The sequence below is a fragment of the Dama dama genome, chromosome 5, assembly GCF_033118175.1.
Source record: "Dama dama isolate Ldn47 chromosome 5, ASM3311817v1, whole genome shotgun sequence".
Taxonomy (NCBI): Eukaryota; Metazoa; Chordata; class Mammalia; order Artiodactyla; family Cervidae; genus Dama; species Dama dama.
In genome coordinates this window covers 97,763,576-97,780,090 of record NC_083685.1, presented here as the reverse complement: position 1 = coordinate 97,780,090, position 16,515 = coordinate 97,763,576, and the positions used below count along the sequence as shown (strand labels likewise).

The window sequence follows — 16,515 nt, the reverse complement described above, 5'->3', positions numbered from 1 at the left end:
CTTTTCCATCTTCATGTGACTCCAGGCACTTCATGGCTTGTGGCTACATCACTCCAAGCTCTGCTTCTGTCTTCACACAGCCTTCCTGTCTTCGCTTTTCTCTCCTCTGTCTTAAAAGAACACTAGCAATTTGATTTATGGCTCACCTAGATAATCCAGGATAATGTTTTCTCACAATCCTTAATTATATCTGCAAAGACCCTTTCCCCAAAAAACACTGCATTCATTGCTTCCAGAGGTTAAGACACTGACATATCTTTTAGGGGTTTACCAGTCAACCCACTACATATGCCCACAGATTAAAATAATTGAAGGACAGTATAGGGCTTAAAAAAACAAAAAACCAACAGTCTTCCCATTTCTCTCTCCCTAGAGACAAATCCTTTTGGATTTGTTCCAAATCCTTTTACAGTTTTGCTTTGTTTTTGGTATTTACTTTGTTATCTCCAAATCACATGCTTCTGTCACTACTTTACATTTTCAGTTTTAGGCTTTAATCTATCATTTTCCTGATACAAAATGTAAGGACTTCATTCTTGAACTCCACTGCCACCAGACACAAGGGCATTTTCTGTCCCTACATCCTAATGATGTAGTTATATCATAATTTTGGTTGATTTATTCATTTGACAATAGTTACTGAGTGCTCTCTGCAGCCCAGGTGCTGTTCTAGAGGCTGAGAGGTGAATAAATGAGAAAAAAAATCTTCAACTCAGGAAGCTTGCAAAAAGTGGTTGCAATTGTAAACAGATTTTAAGGGGAGGCCTCACTGAAAAGATACTATTTGAAAAATGACTTGAAGGAGAAAAAAAGGTGAACATTTTTCTTTGTTCAGTCACTAAGTCGTATCTGACTCTTTGCAACCCCATGGACTGCAGCACACCAGGCTCCTCTGTCCTCCACTATCCCCCAGAGTTTGCTCAGATTCATGTCCATCGAGTCCCTGATGCTATCTGTCTTATCCTCTGCTACCCTCTGTTTTCACCTTCAGTCTTCCCCAGCATCAGAGTCTTACATCGGGTGGCCAAAGTATTGGAGCTTCAGCTTCAGCATCAGTCCTTCCAATGAATATTCAGGTCTGATTTCCGTTAGGATTGATTGGTTTGATCTCGTTGCAGCCCAAGGGACTCTCAAAGAGTCTTCCCCAGCACCACAGTTCAAAAGCATCCGTTCTTTGGCACTCAACCTTTATGGTCCCACTCACATCCGTGCATTACTACTGGAAAAACCATAGCTTTGACTATATGGACCTTTGTGGGCCAAGTGATGTCCTCACTTTTTAATATACTTTCTTTGTGGACTCGGCCTCAAAAAAAGGGGTGGGGGGCCGAGGGGAGTTGCAAGAGCAAATGTAAATCCTTGAGGCGGCAGCATGTCTGTCTTGTCACAGGAACAGTGAGAAGACCAGTGCCTCTATGGCAGGACCAGTGAGAAGAGAAGGAAGAGAAGAGATCAGAATGGTACCAGGGCTCTGACCTTAACGGCCATTAACTTACTGAATGTTCCACCTAGTGGCAAAATCACACACCATCCTCCAAGAAGAGACACTCAAAACCTGGTGGAAGGCACAGGAGACAAAACAGAGGAGCAAATGAGAATTCTGGTTCCATCCTGATCAACTAAGGTGCGATTAAATCCCGACGGTCCAAGCAGGATATACTACTTTCATCCCAAGAACCTCTTTTAGGAAACACAATTCTGGTTCCCCACTAGAACCGGTTACTAAGCAACAATTGTGGGCGGAAAGAGCCTAGCCCCGCCCCTGGAGGACTCAGGCGTTTCAGGATCTTCATCTTTAAGATCTGCCTTTTCAACTTTTCGAAAGGGCGGGGCAACGAGCGCAGCTATTACCTCCTTCTCTCCGCCCCGCTGGCTTTCACGTGTGTTCAGTCGCTCAATGACAGCTCGTCTTCTGGGACTTCCTGGTTGTCGGGACCAATCAGAGTGCTCTTCACGTCCTGACCATTGTCAGCCCGAGGCCAATCGCCGTGCCTCCAAAACGCCCCTTAAAGGCGCCGCCAAAGGCCTCCCGAGCCGGGGCGAACCAATTCCTCGGTTACTGCCCCCAGCTGCAGTATGGAGTCGCCCCGGGGGCGGCCTGGGCCCGAGACAGACCTGCTAGCTCTGGGGGAACAGCAAGCTGCGATCTTCGGCGACGGCCCGAGCCAAACGCCCTCTGAGCGGCCCTCAGGCCTCCGACTGTCCGAGGAGGAAGAGGGAGAGAACGTTGGGGGCGCGAGCTGCCACCCCAAGGCGTCCCCGAAGACTTCGAGCTGCAGCTTTGTCCACCCTCCGGAATGGGAAGCTCCGGAGGACAAGCCGGGCTGTGGAGGGACGCTTTCTGGGGCAGGGAGCCGCCTGGGGGCGCCGGATCCGGAATTCGACCCGCACGGGTCCTCCCGGCGCAAGGACCCAGAGCCGCCAGAGGACAAGCCTGAATCCGAGAGGGTCTGCCGTCGAGGGAGCCCTGTAGGCGGCGAGATGGATGTTGAGCAGGAGAAGGAAGACGACGACGAGGCGGCGGCAGCCGGCAGGGGTAGCCGTTCTTTCTCCAGCCGCCTTCAGGACAGCCGCAGCTTGGACGGGTTGAGCGGGGCGTGCGGCGGCGCCGTGTCTTCAGGGGGTGCAGAATCTGGCGCAGGCGGCGGGCGGCGCGCCACTATCTCCAGCCCCCTGGAGCTTGAAGGCACGGTGAGCCGCCATGGCGACCTCACCCACTTTGTCGCCAACAACCTGCAACTCAAGATCCGTCTGAGCGGCGCCCCTCAACCCCCGCCCCCTGCCCCTACGCGGCCCTGTTCAGCGCCCACACCCACTCCGGCCATCCCTCCCATCGACCCCGACGTGCTGCGGGACCTGGAGCGGCTGAGTCGGGAGCTGGGCGGCAGGGTGGACCGTCTGCTTCGCGGGCTGGGAGGTGCGGTGCAGGAGCTGACAGCTCTGAGCGTGGGCTGCATCCAGACCTACCGCGATGCAGTGGACTCTCTAGGTGAAGCTGTGGACATGAGCATCAAGGGCATGTATACCCTGCTGGCGCGCTGTGAAGAACTGGAGCGGGCTCTGCAACCGGTTCAGGGACTGGCGCGACAAGTCCGGGATATCCGACGCACCTTGGAGGTGTTGGAGGCCCTGTGCAAGTGACTGAGAAGGCAGGAGAGGCCTGGCAACGCCAGGGACCAGCAGGATCCTTAAGGACTCTTCAAGGAGCCCTGGTGGAACCTGCCTGCTGAGAGGAGGGAGGCCTTTATATGGGAGGTTCTTCCAGATACGTTTAGCAGGCCGGCGACCATTCGCTGGGCCTTATGCAGGTGTACATGGGGAAGTTCTAAAGACTCTCCTGGTGGGAGGGTATGATGCTCTGCTTCTGTTCGGTTGGCCATCTGCAGCTACCTTGTTCTCCCAACTCTTTCCCAGTTAGAGCACCGTCTCTGGAAACCCGGGGCTTTAGGTCTGGGCTTGGGAGACGTGACTGTCATAAGTTATCAAGAAAGGAGAACAGAGGAGGCCCCAGCCCCCACTGTGGCCACTCTGACCTCCAGTGGTCAATCTCAGGTGCCAGGGGCTGTGGGAGCTTGTGTGGTCAAAGATCACACACCATGCAGACGACGACGCATACTTGCAGATGGATAACCTCCTGCTTCTGCCCTTTGGCCCTCTACCATCTCATTTCCCCAGTGATAACCTGGGCGAAGCTAGAAGGAATGTATTGCATGGTGGAGGAGGTGCGTTGGGAGGGGTCTCTCTGCTCTCAGGGTTCAGATAGAACTGTTGCTGGTTTTGAAGCCCACCTGTTGTGGAATGTTCTAATCAGTTTTGGCTTTCTGAGTTTTTGTGGAATTAAAGTGCTGCTGCTGCTAAGGCTGAGGCTGTGTCTGTGTGGGATTACAGGGATTGATGAACCAAAGTAATGGGAATGAGGGTCAGTCTTTTCGTGGAGTTTTCTTGGGACTGGTGCTGGGAGTGGGGTGGGGGTCTCAGGCCACATGTGGAAGGATATGGTTCCTGCTCCTAAACAGCAGATCTGAGGAAAGGTAAGACACAGGTATGGGCCGAGAGATACAGTAAAAGCAAGGAGATCTAGAAGAAAAAAGGGAGGAAGTGTTGTCTTCTCAGTTCCTGAAGTGGACAGGCAGGGACTGGGCAAACTGAATATCTAGGTTCTAGAGAAAGACGGGAAACACCTGCTAGCTCCATTCTTGACCCCATTTCTCACACACTGCTTGCTGATCAATGCCCTATGAATGGTCTAGGATAATCTGTGCCAATTTCTGGCCGCCTTCGTTTACAGTCACATGGTAAATTCCAGAAGCTCCCGTTATGGTGCGATTTAGAAACAGATCACAATACAGATCCAGTTCCGTTAAATTGTCCTGCTCTAACTCAAGACACTAGGTCTTTGGGCTGAATTTAAACACGTTATTCCTGGAGGTATGAAAAGTTCCGGAACTGGGAATATTGTTTCACACACCTTCCCTAACAACAAGAAATTGGCAGTAAATTCTTTTAAAGAAGACTATGGCTCTGGCCCGTACGGGGATCGAACCCGCGACCTTGGCGTTATTAGCACCACGCTCTAACCAACTGAGCTAACCGGCCAGCTGACATTAAGTCCTGTCAATATGAATCTATGTAAAATACAAATTACTAATCAGTCCTATCTGTGAGAAAATCTCAAAACGGGTAAGCTTATTTGGGGAAACAGGGAAACAGACTACGAAAACGGAATCACTTATCATTTCGGGAAATAAAAGCGAAGCCAAAATAGTGGCAAGCACAGATTATGCAAATAGGTGCTTGACTGGCAGGTCGCCGTGCCAACATAGAGCGCAAGACTATGCACTTAGCACTTAGCGTTGAGGCGCACAACCTGAAATAGAAAAGGCCGTCTGATGGCAACCGGTAGACTCCCGAAGAGATGTGAAAAATTATATATAAGCCAGAAGCCTACGACTCTTTCCTCGAGATGTAAAAGCAACCCATGCCTCCGGAGGCACCGCTGGGATTCGAACCCAGGATCTCCTGTTTACTAGACAGGCGCTTTAACCAACTAAGCCACGGCGCCCCGCGCGTACCCCTTCCCGCCTCGTTTCCCTGGCCAGGTCAGTTCCAGGTTAGGTGAATGAATGCCGGGGTACCTTTCTAATTTTCGGTCGTACTGGAAAACAACGTAGGAGGTGCGAAATCCACGGCTGTAAACGGGAAAGGTTGGAAGGATGACACAGAAAATTGAATCCTGGCAAACAGAACGTAAGAAGAATTCTTGGGCTATAAAATATAAACAAGGCCGCGGGAGTCGCAGGCCGACGAGGATGGGATTCGAACCCACGCGTGCAGAGCACAATGGATTAGCAGTCCATCGCCTTAACCACTCGGCCACCTCGTCCACAGGAAAACAACTTAGGATCTCCTCTCTGGGGTCTGGATTCTTCCTTCTCGTAGAAAGCGTGGGCCCAACTACGTCGCGTAGGGAGGGTTTCCCGAGGGATCCCGCCCGGCACCGCGAAGACGACTCGCAGGGCTCTGGCTGCCGAGCGATATTCTAGCCTGCGCTAGCACCCAACTCGGCGTTGAGATTTCCCAGGCGTGCGTCACTCCTCAGGAGCCCCGCTATCTGCCCAGATTTACAGTCCCCGGATCTACGGCAAAAACTATCGCGAGATCTTGGAGCTCCCCGCGATGGGGCGACTCGGGACTTGTAGCCAGGGACCCTCCCCTTCCGGCCCCTATGAAGTGTTTCTTCTCTAATCTGCGGGATGGGATTCCAACAGAGTTGCAAATAAGGAGAATAAATAAAAATTACCCGAGCTCTAGAAAAGCGAACGCTGACCCCGACGTGATTTGAACACGCAACCTTCTGATCTGGAGTCAGACGCGCTACCGTTGCGCCACGAGGTCGGCCGGCCACGGGGGTGGACAGGTCTCCCCATGACGACTGGACGGTGAGGCGGCCGGGTCCGGCGATCGAGGTGCCGAGGGCCTTCTGGAACTTCTAAAATCCCCCGGTGTGGTGTTTGCCCTCTCCCTCCGGCCTCGTGGGACCAGCAGGGCCCGCCACCCGCAGGGCAGCGGCTTTGTGGACTCCGGATTCATCGGTGCCCCGACCTCGTCGCCGGCCTCCTGCAGACCGTAAGGCGGCCCTGAGCTGGTTCCCTGGGGGACCCAGAGCTCACAGCCCATCGGGGACGGACTGGCACCAAAACGTGTGGAAGGACGGAGAATATCAGGCCGAAGGTGATGGAGGCACGTGTCGGGGACCGAGATTAGCTTTTTCAGCCGTGAGTCCCCTCCCGGGCTGCACTTACCAGCCGCCTGCGGAGCCTTCCAGGTAGCTACTCACAGGCCCCAAATTTGGAGTTTCTGGTTTAAAGATCCAGGGTAGAATCTTGGCATCGGTAACTTTGTCACTTTTGACGATTCTGAGGAATCCCTTACCTACAATGAAATGCACAGATCTTAAATGTTTATTTTGGTGAGTTTTGAAGAATTTACAAGGTTCTTTCTTATCTTTTCCGAGTCGACCCGCGCCCCTCCCCTCCCGCTCTTCACAGAGGCAACCACTGTTCTGATTTCCGTTGACATAAATATCTGTACCTGTTAAAGCTCCCCAGGTGAGACGAGGCTGGAAACGTATAAAGAGGAATACCAGAAGCTGGAAGAAACGCTCGCCCCGCCCCCGCCCCCACCCCCCAGACACACACACACACACTTTTGCTCATTTGCTTCTTGAAGGGTGAAAGAAGTTCAAGGGTCCAATACCGCCAAAGAAAGTTATCAGGGACTACAGACAAGTCAAAGCACGCCGAGAAGCCTGACCTTAATTGACTGGGCAACATTCTTTAAGAGCCTTCCCTCTTGGTTGTCATGACACTGCTGTCTGCTGGTTTTCCCCTATCTTACTGCCCCCCTCCCTCCAGACTTTTTCTGTCTTTTTTTCCTAGGAGTTCTGTCTTCTCTCTTTATGCTACACACCTTCCCTGCAGTAAACCCTTCCCTGGAGTCAGCCATCACTTTTGTGCTGAGGGCTCCTGAATCCTGCTCCCACCTCTGGATTCAGTCTAGTGCCTGCTGGACACCTTCACTTGACCCTCCCACCTCAGGTGGGACTCAAACCCAGTCACACCTCAGGTGAGACTCAAACCCACAATCTCCCAGCTGAAACCATACACCTCCTGTCAGGACTTATGAAGCTGAGGTTCATTAAGTCTCTGCATAGAAGGAATTCAGGAAGAGGCAAAGAGATAGGTAAGAAGTAGATCTATTGAGAGAGACATGACATGAGTTTGAGTAGGCTCCAGGGTCTGGCATGCTGCAAAGGGTCGGACACAACTGAGCGACTAAACTGGACACACTCCATAAAAAGTGTGGGCCATCTCTGAAAGAGCACTGGGAAATGTAAGGTGGTTAGTTTTTATGGTCTGAGTAATTTCAGAGGGTAACAATTGGGAAGATTATTCCAACTACTCAGGGAAGGGGTGAGGATTTCCAGAAACTGGGCCACTGCCCCCCTTTTTGGCCTTTTATGGTCTGCCTCAGAAGTGTCTTGACGCCTGTGGGTGTGTCCTTTAACATGTTAATATATAGGATGGGCGTGTAATAAGGTTTAAGGTCAACTGGAAGTTGAATCTTCTGCCATTTTGGGCCTGAACCGTTCTAAGCATTTTTCTCTTCTATCCAGTTCTCAGTCGCTGCGTCGTTCTTTTAAAGGTTGTGCCCTGTCCCCTTCCGTCTGGTCTCATTCCCTTCCCAGTCTTCTGCACTCCCAGTTAGAGGCCAAGCTGAGGCTCGGATTCATCTCGACTCTTCCCCCTTCCTCGCTTCCCATTTCTAGTCACCAAGTTCACTCAGTTTCATTTCCTTCATAATTCTGTTCGCCCTCATTCTCTATTCCCACTGCCGTCTTGCTGGATGACTGTAGTAGACTCCTCCCTGATGTCTCTGTCTCCAGAATAGTCAAAGAGAATCATCTTTTAAAATGCTGACATGATTCCATCATGCTGTGGCTTAAAATCAATACTATTGAAACTGCACAACTCAGATGGGATTCGAATCCAGCCAAAACTGATTGGGATTTGAACCCTTGGGTTGGGACTTGAACCCACTGTCTTCTATTTAAAATTGCTCACCTAGTGTGAAAAACTGATGGGAAACGTTACAATGGTTGCTTCAGTCTGCCTACTCCTGAACCTGATGCTCAGATTAAACACCAGAAAAAGATAGACAAGCAAATGTGGTGTGCTGCCTGTTAAAAGCCCAAGGCATTAGTCATATACATTTTCAAGACAAAGGATCCTACATCAAAATGCCATACTGGTAATTTACATAAGGTTTACCAAGGTATATAGTCCAAGTAAGCATTTACAAAGGGAGGAACAATTCACCATGACTCTCGACCCTCTACAGAGTTGGGAAGGGATGCTGTTCTTTTAAGTTTTAAGAAGTAACAACAACAACAAAAAGTTACACTGCTAGCGTTAGAAGAAAGGGGAAAAAATTGATCTGTATAGTTGAGCAGTCACTCCCATCTGGTTAATATGTCATGCAGATGCACACTGCACTTTAGGGAGGGAGGGACAAGGCCCAAACAAACACACAGAGAGAATTTTATGTTCAGTTTTTCTTGTCCTGCCTTTAAATATAAATTTTGTTTTATTACCAGAGTGAGGGAATTCAAGGCTAAGATAGCTGCATAACAAACTTTGCTACTTCTTTAGTTTGCTACCCCAAGCACAAACCCCTTTGTTAATTCTTCACAAACAGTATTTCTTTGTCAAAAAACGACATATAAACAGCCTCCCTTGGTCTCTTCCATGGTCCTTTTTCTGTGAGATTTCCTTGTGTATGAATTAAATTGGATTTTTTCCCCCTCCTATCAATCTTATGTCAATTTAATTATTAGATTAGCTAAAAGAACTCAAGACAGGGGGGTGGAAATTTCCTCCGCCTGGACAGAACTATTTGGTGATGTCTGGGATTTGCTTCAAAATAATCCAGTGGGACCGGGAGGCAGAATATAACTGAAACAAGGTTGGCCATGTGTTGGTGATTGCTGAAACAGAATGGTAGGCTTCAAAAGGGGTCATTACCTTTTGAATGAAAAATAATTTATTTTTACATACAATATGTTTGAATATTTCAGACTTAAAAAACGCTTTTCTAAATTATTTTATGGCCAGTTCAATTGTTGGAACATGTGAGTTCCAGCCCTGGGTCAAGTGGCCGAAGGAACCTTGGTCACTTGCAATACCACTTGTAGCCACAAGGTGGCTCCAAAACTCTCTTTGGCGAGTGTGGAGCAGGCTTGTCTGAACCAAAGACATGGAAAGGGACAGGACTAAATGCCTGCTGTTTACCCATTCACAAAGTGAACTGTATCTCCCGGTTCTTACTATCTATAGGTCCCCAGGTAGGAAGGCTGTTATGCGCAGAATGCCCCAAACTTCAAGCTGCTGGATCCCAAAATCTAACAGTCATTCTTGACCCCTTCCTTCTCTCACCCACACACATTCCCTGTGGGTGAATAAAATAGCCTGTTTGTGGTCTATCAAACACACGTTGTACATCTGCTTTAATTATTTAAAGGGTACACTGACCAGACTTTATCTTCTAAGACTCTCTAGATTTCTTCCACTTCACTCCACCTCTTTCACTCCGATACTATTGATCTTGGCTAGAGACCTTATTCAAATTTTGCCAATTTTCCCACTAATGTCCTTTATAATAAATTTTGTTTTTCTGATCCAGGATCCATTAGGATCACACATTAAATTTCAAATTTGTCACACCATTTTAAAAAACATTATTTTATTTAAGTGTAGTTGTTTGACAATGTTGTGTTAATTTCTACTGTAAAGCAACGTGATTCAGATATAAAGAATATATATCTTTTCCATTATGACTTATGACATTGAATATAGTTCCTGGGCTATACAGCAGGATCTTGTTGTTTATCCATTCTTGTTATCTCTCTTTGTCTTTCGTGAACTTGAGGAAACATCTTTTGACTATCTCTTTGACATCTGAAATTTTTCACACACTGGTTTAGAAAAAGGAAATCCATTTAGTACATTGGGGACCTGCAAGAGAGAAAAGCATTCTCTCTCAGTTTGACATTTCCTAAAATGAACTTTTAACAAATGATCTGTTTTCAAAGAAAATTTCCTTGATCACATTGTTCTAATATTTCCCTTTAAAATTTTTACTTATTACAACTTTTACCGTGCAGATTTATTATTTGTTGACGTGTTTGTCAATCTCTCTGACCCCAGGAAGGTAGAGACTTCTGCCTTGTTCCTCAAGAATATGAGCCCAGCACAGTGCCTGGGACTTATTTGTTGAATGAATGAAGAAATTAAAAAATGCCTCTTGGGCTTGTAGTTTAGACCTGTCTAAGAGGCACTGAGATGGAGAGTAGTAGTAAAAGAAGTGTTCACATACTGAGATATAGGAAAGTCATTCTGGCTTAAATATTGCAAAACTTGAATTTTATCCTAACTAAAATAGCCTGTTTGTGGTCTATCAAACACACGTTGTACATCTGCTTTAAAGGAAAGGCTACACTGACCAGAAGTAAAAAATGCCCATGTTAAAAAAAAAGATTAAATGCCCCTCTTCCTGGGACATCTTCGATGTGATGATAAGAGATGCTTTCCAGGTGCCAAGGCCATGCTGACCTGCTGTGTATTAATCGTCTGGTCCTTAAAAAAGAAAAAAAAGAAGAAGAAGAAACGTAACCCTGACTTGTATAAAGTTCTTTGTTCTTACAAGATGCAAAACTGCACTGAAAACAATGCTTCGCTGGGGCAGTTTCTCAGGAGTAATCTGGGAAAGGAGCTTCCAGGCTACTCCTTAGTTTGGCTCAGATAAACCGCTTTTCTATTCTTATTATGGACTATCCATTATTATTCTTGGGAGGTGACCTGGTTAGGGGGTGGGGCCCCGGAGGTTGTGACTTGACTGTTAGCCACGAATTCTGGCGAGAAGTTGCCGTACTGCAGGAATCACCTTTAAGGTCCGAAGGTCCGTGAGGTCCCAATCGTGAGAGATGCTTGCACTATAGAAGGGCAGAGACTACAGCTGGCCACACCTCTAAGAGATAAGGAAATCGTTGTAGAGTCTGAATTTCCGCCCTCGACTCTTGCCTCCCAGGGACGCGGGGTTTCATTCTCTTCCTCCACTCCCTTTTCTGGTCCCGTATGTCCACTTCCTTCCCGCAACACGCCTCTCATCCACACCCTCGTTCAGGAGAGGGGCTCTTTTCTGTACTCTGCAAATCCCTCACCAATCTGAGCGAAATGGGTGGGGGGAACCAGAATCAAGGAAAGTTCAGGTATACGGTCCGCCAACAACCAGGGGCTCCGGGACAATAAAGGGACATCCACCTCTACAAGTCCGGCCTAGGCCAGGGAGAAGCTCCACGGATGCGGAGGATGGAAGAAAAGAGAGTGTCCAGGCCTCGGGCATGTAGACGCACTAAGGCCGACGTGGTGGTGACAGTGGTGTCCGGAGGGTCATCCTGGGCAAAACAGCAGGGGCTGGGGGCCAGGCCGCTCCCGGCGTGGGGATACCCGGAGAAGCGAGTGTCCGAGTTTCCGTTCGCCAGTGCTGTGTGGGCAGACTCGGCAATGCGGGACAGCGCCACAACACACTCTCAGATTGTGCAGACAACTCGTCTGCACGTAGGGAGGAAGGCGGCTCGATTCTCCGTATCCGGTCCGCATCTGCACAGGTATTGTGGACCCGTACCAACGTTCCCCAGAGGCCCGGCGGCGGCGCGATAATTTGCCGCTCTCGCGAGACTTTCAGAGGTCCCGTCGTAGCCCTCGTTTTTGCCGTTACCAAGGCAACTGAGCGGCGCCAGCGTAAGCGGGAAGGCGGCGTACGTCGAGTTTTTGTCTGCTAGCTTGGGAGACTTGAGGAGTGACCCTCCTTAAGCTTCCAGCCCCAGAGACCAACGGCCTCTGCTCCAGGCGGTACCTCTTCCCCTGAGGACCATGGGCCGGATCTCGGGGCTCGTGCCCTCTCGCTTTCTGACGCTCCTGGCGCATCTGGTGGTCGTCATCACCTTATTCTGGTCCAGGGTAAGACCCATGGCCCGCTTCTCGTTCCTCCTTCCAATTTGGGGTGGTCTCAGCCCCAACCCACCCTTTCTCCCCCGGGGCCTTACCCGGTGGGGTCCTCCCATACCCCGCCGCCAGACCCTCTTTCAACTTCTCTTTCTTTCTGCCCTGCTCCCTAGGACAGCAACATCCAGGCCTGCTTGCCTCTCAAATTCACCCCTGAAGAGTATGAGAAGCAGGACATTCAGTGAGCATGTGGGACAGGGTGGGCAGAATTAAGCAGTAGTGGGAGTGAAGGGGTCTTAGAAAAAGTCCAGAAGGCCTCAGCCACTTCCTTCTTTTCTGCAGGCTGGTGGCAGCGCTCTCTGTCACCCTGGCCCTCTTTGCAGTGGAGCTGGCTGGTTTCTTCTTAGGAGTTTCCATGTTCAACAGCACCCAGAGCCTCATCTGTATCCTTTCTACGTGTACTCCTTTCCTCCTCGGCCCTTGTCCACCATAACGCCCTTCAGCCACTTAATTAGGCCTTTCTGGCACAATGGTGTTTGCTCTAGCAGGCAAACAGAATCCCTCCTGTGCAGAGATGTTAGGCAATGTGGAAGATCTGATACAATCTCTGATCACTTTTTGAGCTCCTGCTACTCACCAGGCACTGGAGATCTCAAGCTGGGAGTACAACACAGTTTTCTATCTTGAGGAGGAGGCAGACACACAGACATCTGTAATTCAGTGTGATGAGCACAGGTGCCATCAGATGTAAAGATACAAAGCACTATGGGAACGCAGAAGAGACATAGGAAGTGAGGAAGATGGATCAGGGAAGGCTCTCAACACCAGGGTGCTGGAGAGTGATCCCAGCAGTGTATTGTGTCACTGTGAGCATTTCTGTGTACTTGGAGTAGATTGGGAGTCTACTACTTCACCTGAAGGGTCCAAACTAGATACGGGATGGAGGTAGCTTGGTTTCCCCGCAGTGCAGGCTCAGCTCTGGCCTCTACACATAGCCATCCTAAAACCCAAAAGTCTGGGCTGCTAGCTCTGGCCTTTGCAGTGTGGTAAAGGGAGCAAGAGATGCCTTGCTCACCAGGAGCTGATTGTGAATGCAGATGCCAGGCCCATCACCAGCCTTTTCTGGCTCATCACTACCTGTTGATCCAAAGGCTTTCCTTGACTCTGGTGTATTTCCAAGCCATCGGGGCTCACTGTGGTGCATCTGTAGCCCTATCCTTCTTCATATTTGAGCGTTGGGAGTGCACCACATATTGGTACATTTTTGTCTTTTGCAGGTATGGTAGCACCTAATGTTTGAGATGTTTGTTTACTTTAAATCTGAAGATTTGCCTTCCCAGCCCTTTACTCCATGTGTAAGATACCAGATCCACTCAACATTCCCGAGTCTGTTTGAAGTCCTCCACTCCTCCACTTCAGGGGGTGGGGGGTGGGATCGCTGGCTTGGGGATCTGGGTATTTTTATTAGAAGAAACTCTGAACCCATCACCTACCTTCCTCAGTGCCCTCCCAGCTGTCACCGAAATAACATTATTCATCAGCGTCTTCGGGCTGAAAAAGAAACCTTTCTGATACCTTCATGACTGGAAGTAGGGATGAAGGCTGAAGGAGCGAAGGACCACTCACCCTTCCTGGAAGAGGAAGGCTTCAGCCCTCCTTCTAACACTGCATTTGGTGAAGGATCTCTCGAGTCTGGGATTATCTGCGTTTTGTTTACAGTCCTTTGTAATAACATATATTTTAGGATAAGATCAAAACTTACAGGAATTCTTAGAGGCATTCCCTGGCTGTCCAGTGGTTAGGACCCCACGCCTCGACTGCAGCAGTCACGGGTTCAGTCCCTGCTGGAGCAACCAAGATCCTGAATGCTAGGCAGCGTGGCCAAAAGAAAAAAAAAAAAAAAATCAAGACAAAAATTTCAGGAGAAAATTGGGGTGGCCAAACTACTGTAGAAACGGAAGGCTGTTTTCCACCCTTGCACTGTAAGATACTAAATGTCGCTTCTATTTTAGTTAATACGGTAGATTTCTGGCGGAAGGGAGTGGGCGGGGATATGTAAATAAAGTGATGCCTAAGGGTAGTTCCTCGAGCTCTTTAAGTGAGTGAAGCATTCTGGGAGGGATTTAGCGTTTGCTCTTTTGACAGCCAAATGGGAAAATATATTTTAAAACATCTGCAAATAAATTGAACAACAGAAGTGGAAGAGCCTGGATAGCTTCAAGTTGCTCGAGCTAACATGTCTTTTACTCACCCTCCCTGATAGCGGAGTCTTTTCCCTGGAGTACGGAATATGGCAGGCTTATCGGCATCGTCAGGTAGGATAATCCTTACCTGTTCCTCCTTTTGGAGGGCAGAATAGAACATGATGATTGGAGCTCGCATGATTCGTGATTAACGGCTCTGCGTAATCAGGACTTGCAACACCCTGATTGCTCCTATCTGATTCTTCCTGGCGATCCGTGATATTAGTGTATTTTACGGTTAGATTTGAGGTTTTTGTTATTGTTTAGTTGTATTTAAAGTAGTGTGGTGTTGGTACTTTTCACTTTCATGCATTGGAAAAGGTTAATGGCAACCCATTCTAGTGTTCTTACCTAGAGTAATCCCAGTGACGGAGGAGCCTGGTGGGCTGCCGTCTATGTGTTCACTCAGGGTCACATAGGACTGAAGCGACTTAGCAGTGTAGGTTCTTATGGTGTTTGTAATGTTTGGGTGTTTGTTTGTTTTTTTCCTCTAAGGGTATTTGGTTTGGGTATGTTTGTGTAGTGTATGGTTTGTAAGTTGAATGTCTGTTATATTTGGTGTCATGAATGAATGCGTGTCAAAGCGTCTATCTCACCATGCCAGGAAGGGTCACGTGCTAAAGGGTAGACTTCCCTGGTATTTGGGGCGCCCAGCCCAGAAACATGACAAAGGTCACCTGTTTACTCAGTAGTCTAATTAGAACACCAACCCTAGTTTCTGTTTGGTAGCCCATGACTAGAACATGTTCAAAAGAAAGTTACTGAAACACACTATTTGGCATTAGAGAAGAGTCTAAAGTTCTACCTTGTGTCACAGGGTAAATGTTCTTAACAGGGACACAGTTTTTTTAGGAAAGATTCAGTGTAGACGTTTTTGTTTTTGTTTTTTTTAGTTCTACCACTTTATTGCTACCAACCCATCTCCCTCCACCCTCGGTGCACACATGCCCAGTCATGTAACCACATGGACTTCAGCCCACCAGGCTCCTCTGTCCATGGACTTTTCCAGGCAAAGATACCGGAGTGGGTTGCCATTTCCTTCTCCATAGAGGTTTTAATCTATATACTTTTTAGTCCTAAATGGTGGAGCCTAGGCCATTCTAAATAAGCAAAAGTCATCAAAGGATATCTTTTCTGGTGGAGCCTCCTCAAGTGATGCTTTCTGTTTGCTCGCAGCCCTTCCTCGTTGAGTATTCACTCAGTGAATACTTATTCAGCACTTACTATACACTATAGTGAGTACGGAGGGAATAGATGTCAATGTGAACTATACTCGGCCTGGGCCATCACAGATATTATGGCTCAGGGAAACAAAGAACAATCTCTGGTACTCCCAGAGTACTTTAATAACAAATTATGATAAATGCTTCAAACTCGACTTGCAGATGCTATGGAGTAGGGATAACCTGCCCCAGGTGGCAGGAGTGTTGCTCCTACAGGAGCAGTTTGAGTGAGGCCCTGGAGTGTGGCTGAAGCAGAGAGTTAGAGAAGCAGATTGTCCAGGAGGCAAGAAAGGTGGATATTGCTGGTCATGGTTACTGGCTTGACCAGGAAAGTCATATCCCCTGACAAGCCTGACTTTCACCACACCCAGTGGTGTGCTTACTGATTTGTGAAAGCTGTTTGTTTTTCCAGAAACATTATGGACTGATCGTTAAAAACAGCAATATCAAAAATTGAACATGTAACCTTGCAATTAAATGAATAATATTTCTAAAACAGAGGGGGATTTTCCTGGTGGTCCAATGGTTAAGACCTAAAACAAACAAACAAACCAGAAAACCCGAAACCAGAGTAAGAAATACTCATCACTTCCTGGTTATTTTATAAATTTACTTTTATATGGTTTTGAGGTTGTTTGCATTTATAGTATCTGTATGGTGGGAATACGATAAAATGATGTACTGCTTTGTATCTCTTTCCAGTTTATTTAGTGACATTAAGTTAGTAATTTGAAACTGGCCTAAGTGGGAGTATTTATACCACAGAATTGGCAAATGCTACATACCAGGCTTTGTTGATTGTCTAGATTTTGAAAAGTGATGGAGAAAATGTAAAATAATGCAGGTTAAGTCTTTAAGTGTCATGTCTGTAACTGTTATACTATAAATATCACACACACACACACACACATACACAACGATGAAGTATTCCCCCATGATTTGAAAACTTATCAGCAAAGAATCACTCAAGTCATTGAGGAACCTGGG

At 48.0% G+C, this 16,515-nt stretch overlaps 2 protein-coding genes and 5 non-coding genes across 7 annotated transcripts; 3 read left to right on the top strand and 4 right to left on the bottom strand.

Annotated features, from left to right (window-relative positions):
• The first annotated feature begins 1,988 nt into the window (after positions 1 to 1,988).
• BORCS6 (BLOC-1 related complex subunit 6) lies at positions 1,989 to 3,858 on the top strand. Its single transcript, XM_061143425.1, has one exon. It carries the CDS (start codon positions 2,077 to 2,079, stop codon positions 3,139 to 3,141), a length of 1,065 nt encoding a protein of 354 aa, XP_060999408.1. The 5' UTR covers positions 1,989 to 2,076; the 3' UTR covers positions 3,142 to 3,858.
• Positions 3,859 to 4,522: 664 nt separating this feature from the next.
• Positions 4,523 to 4,596, bottom strand: TRNAI-AAU (transfer RNA isoleucine (anticodon AAU)). The gene has a single exon. It is a non-coding gene; the product is annotated as a tRNA-Ile (tRNA).
• Positions 4,597 to 4,988: 392 nt separating this feature from the next.
• On the bottom strand, positions 4,989 to 5,062 carry TRNAT-AGU (transfer RNA threonine (anticodon AGU)). The gene has a single exon. It is a non-coding gene; the product is annotated as a tRNA-Thr (tRNA).
• A 239-nt stretch (positions 5,063 to 5,301) lies between these two features.
• On the bottom strand, positions 5,302 to 5,383 carry TRNAS-GCU (transfer RNA serine (anticodon GCU)). Its single transcript has one exon. It is a non-coding gene; the product is annotated as a tRNA-Ser (tRNA).
• Positions 5,384 to 5,823: 440 nt separating this feature from the next.
• Positions 5,824 to 5,895, bottom strand: TRNAW-CCA (transfer RNA tryptophan (anticodon CCA)). Its single transcript has one exon. It is a non-coding gene; the product is annotated as a tRNA-Trp (tRNA).
• A 5,949-nt stretch (positions 5,896 to 11,844) lies between these two features.
• On the top strand, positions 11,845 to 14,525 carry TMEM107 (transmembrane protein 107). Its single transcript, XM_061143432.1, has 5 exons — positions 11,845 to 12,077; positions 12,236 to 12,303; positions 12,405 to 12,505; positions 13,243 to 13,339; positions 13,565 to 14,525. The coding sequence occupies exons 1-5, from the start codon at positions 11,991 to 11,993 to the stop codon at positions 13,632 to 13,634; spliced, it is 423 nt and encodes a 140-aa protein (XP_060999415.1). The 5' UTR covers positions 11,845 to 11,990; the 3' UTR covers positions 13,635 to 14,525.
• Positions 14,371 to 14,506, top strand: LOC133058133 (U8 small nucleolar RNA). Its single transcript, XR_009693244.1, has one exon. It is a non-coding gene; the product is annotated as a U8 small nucleolar RNA (small nucleolar RNA).
• Positions 14,526 to 16,515: the final 1,990 nt, after the last annotated feature.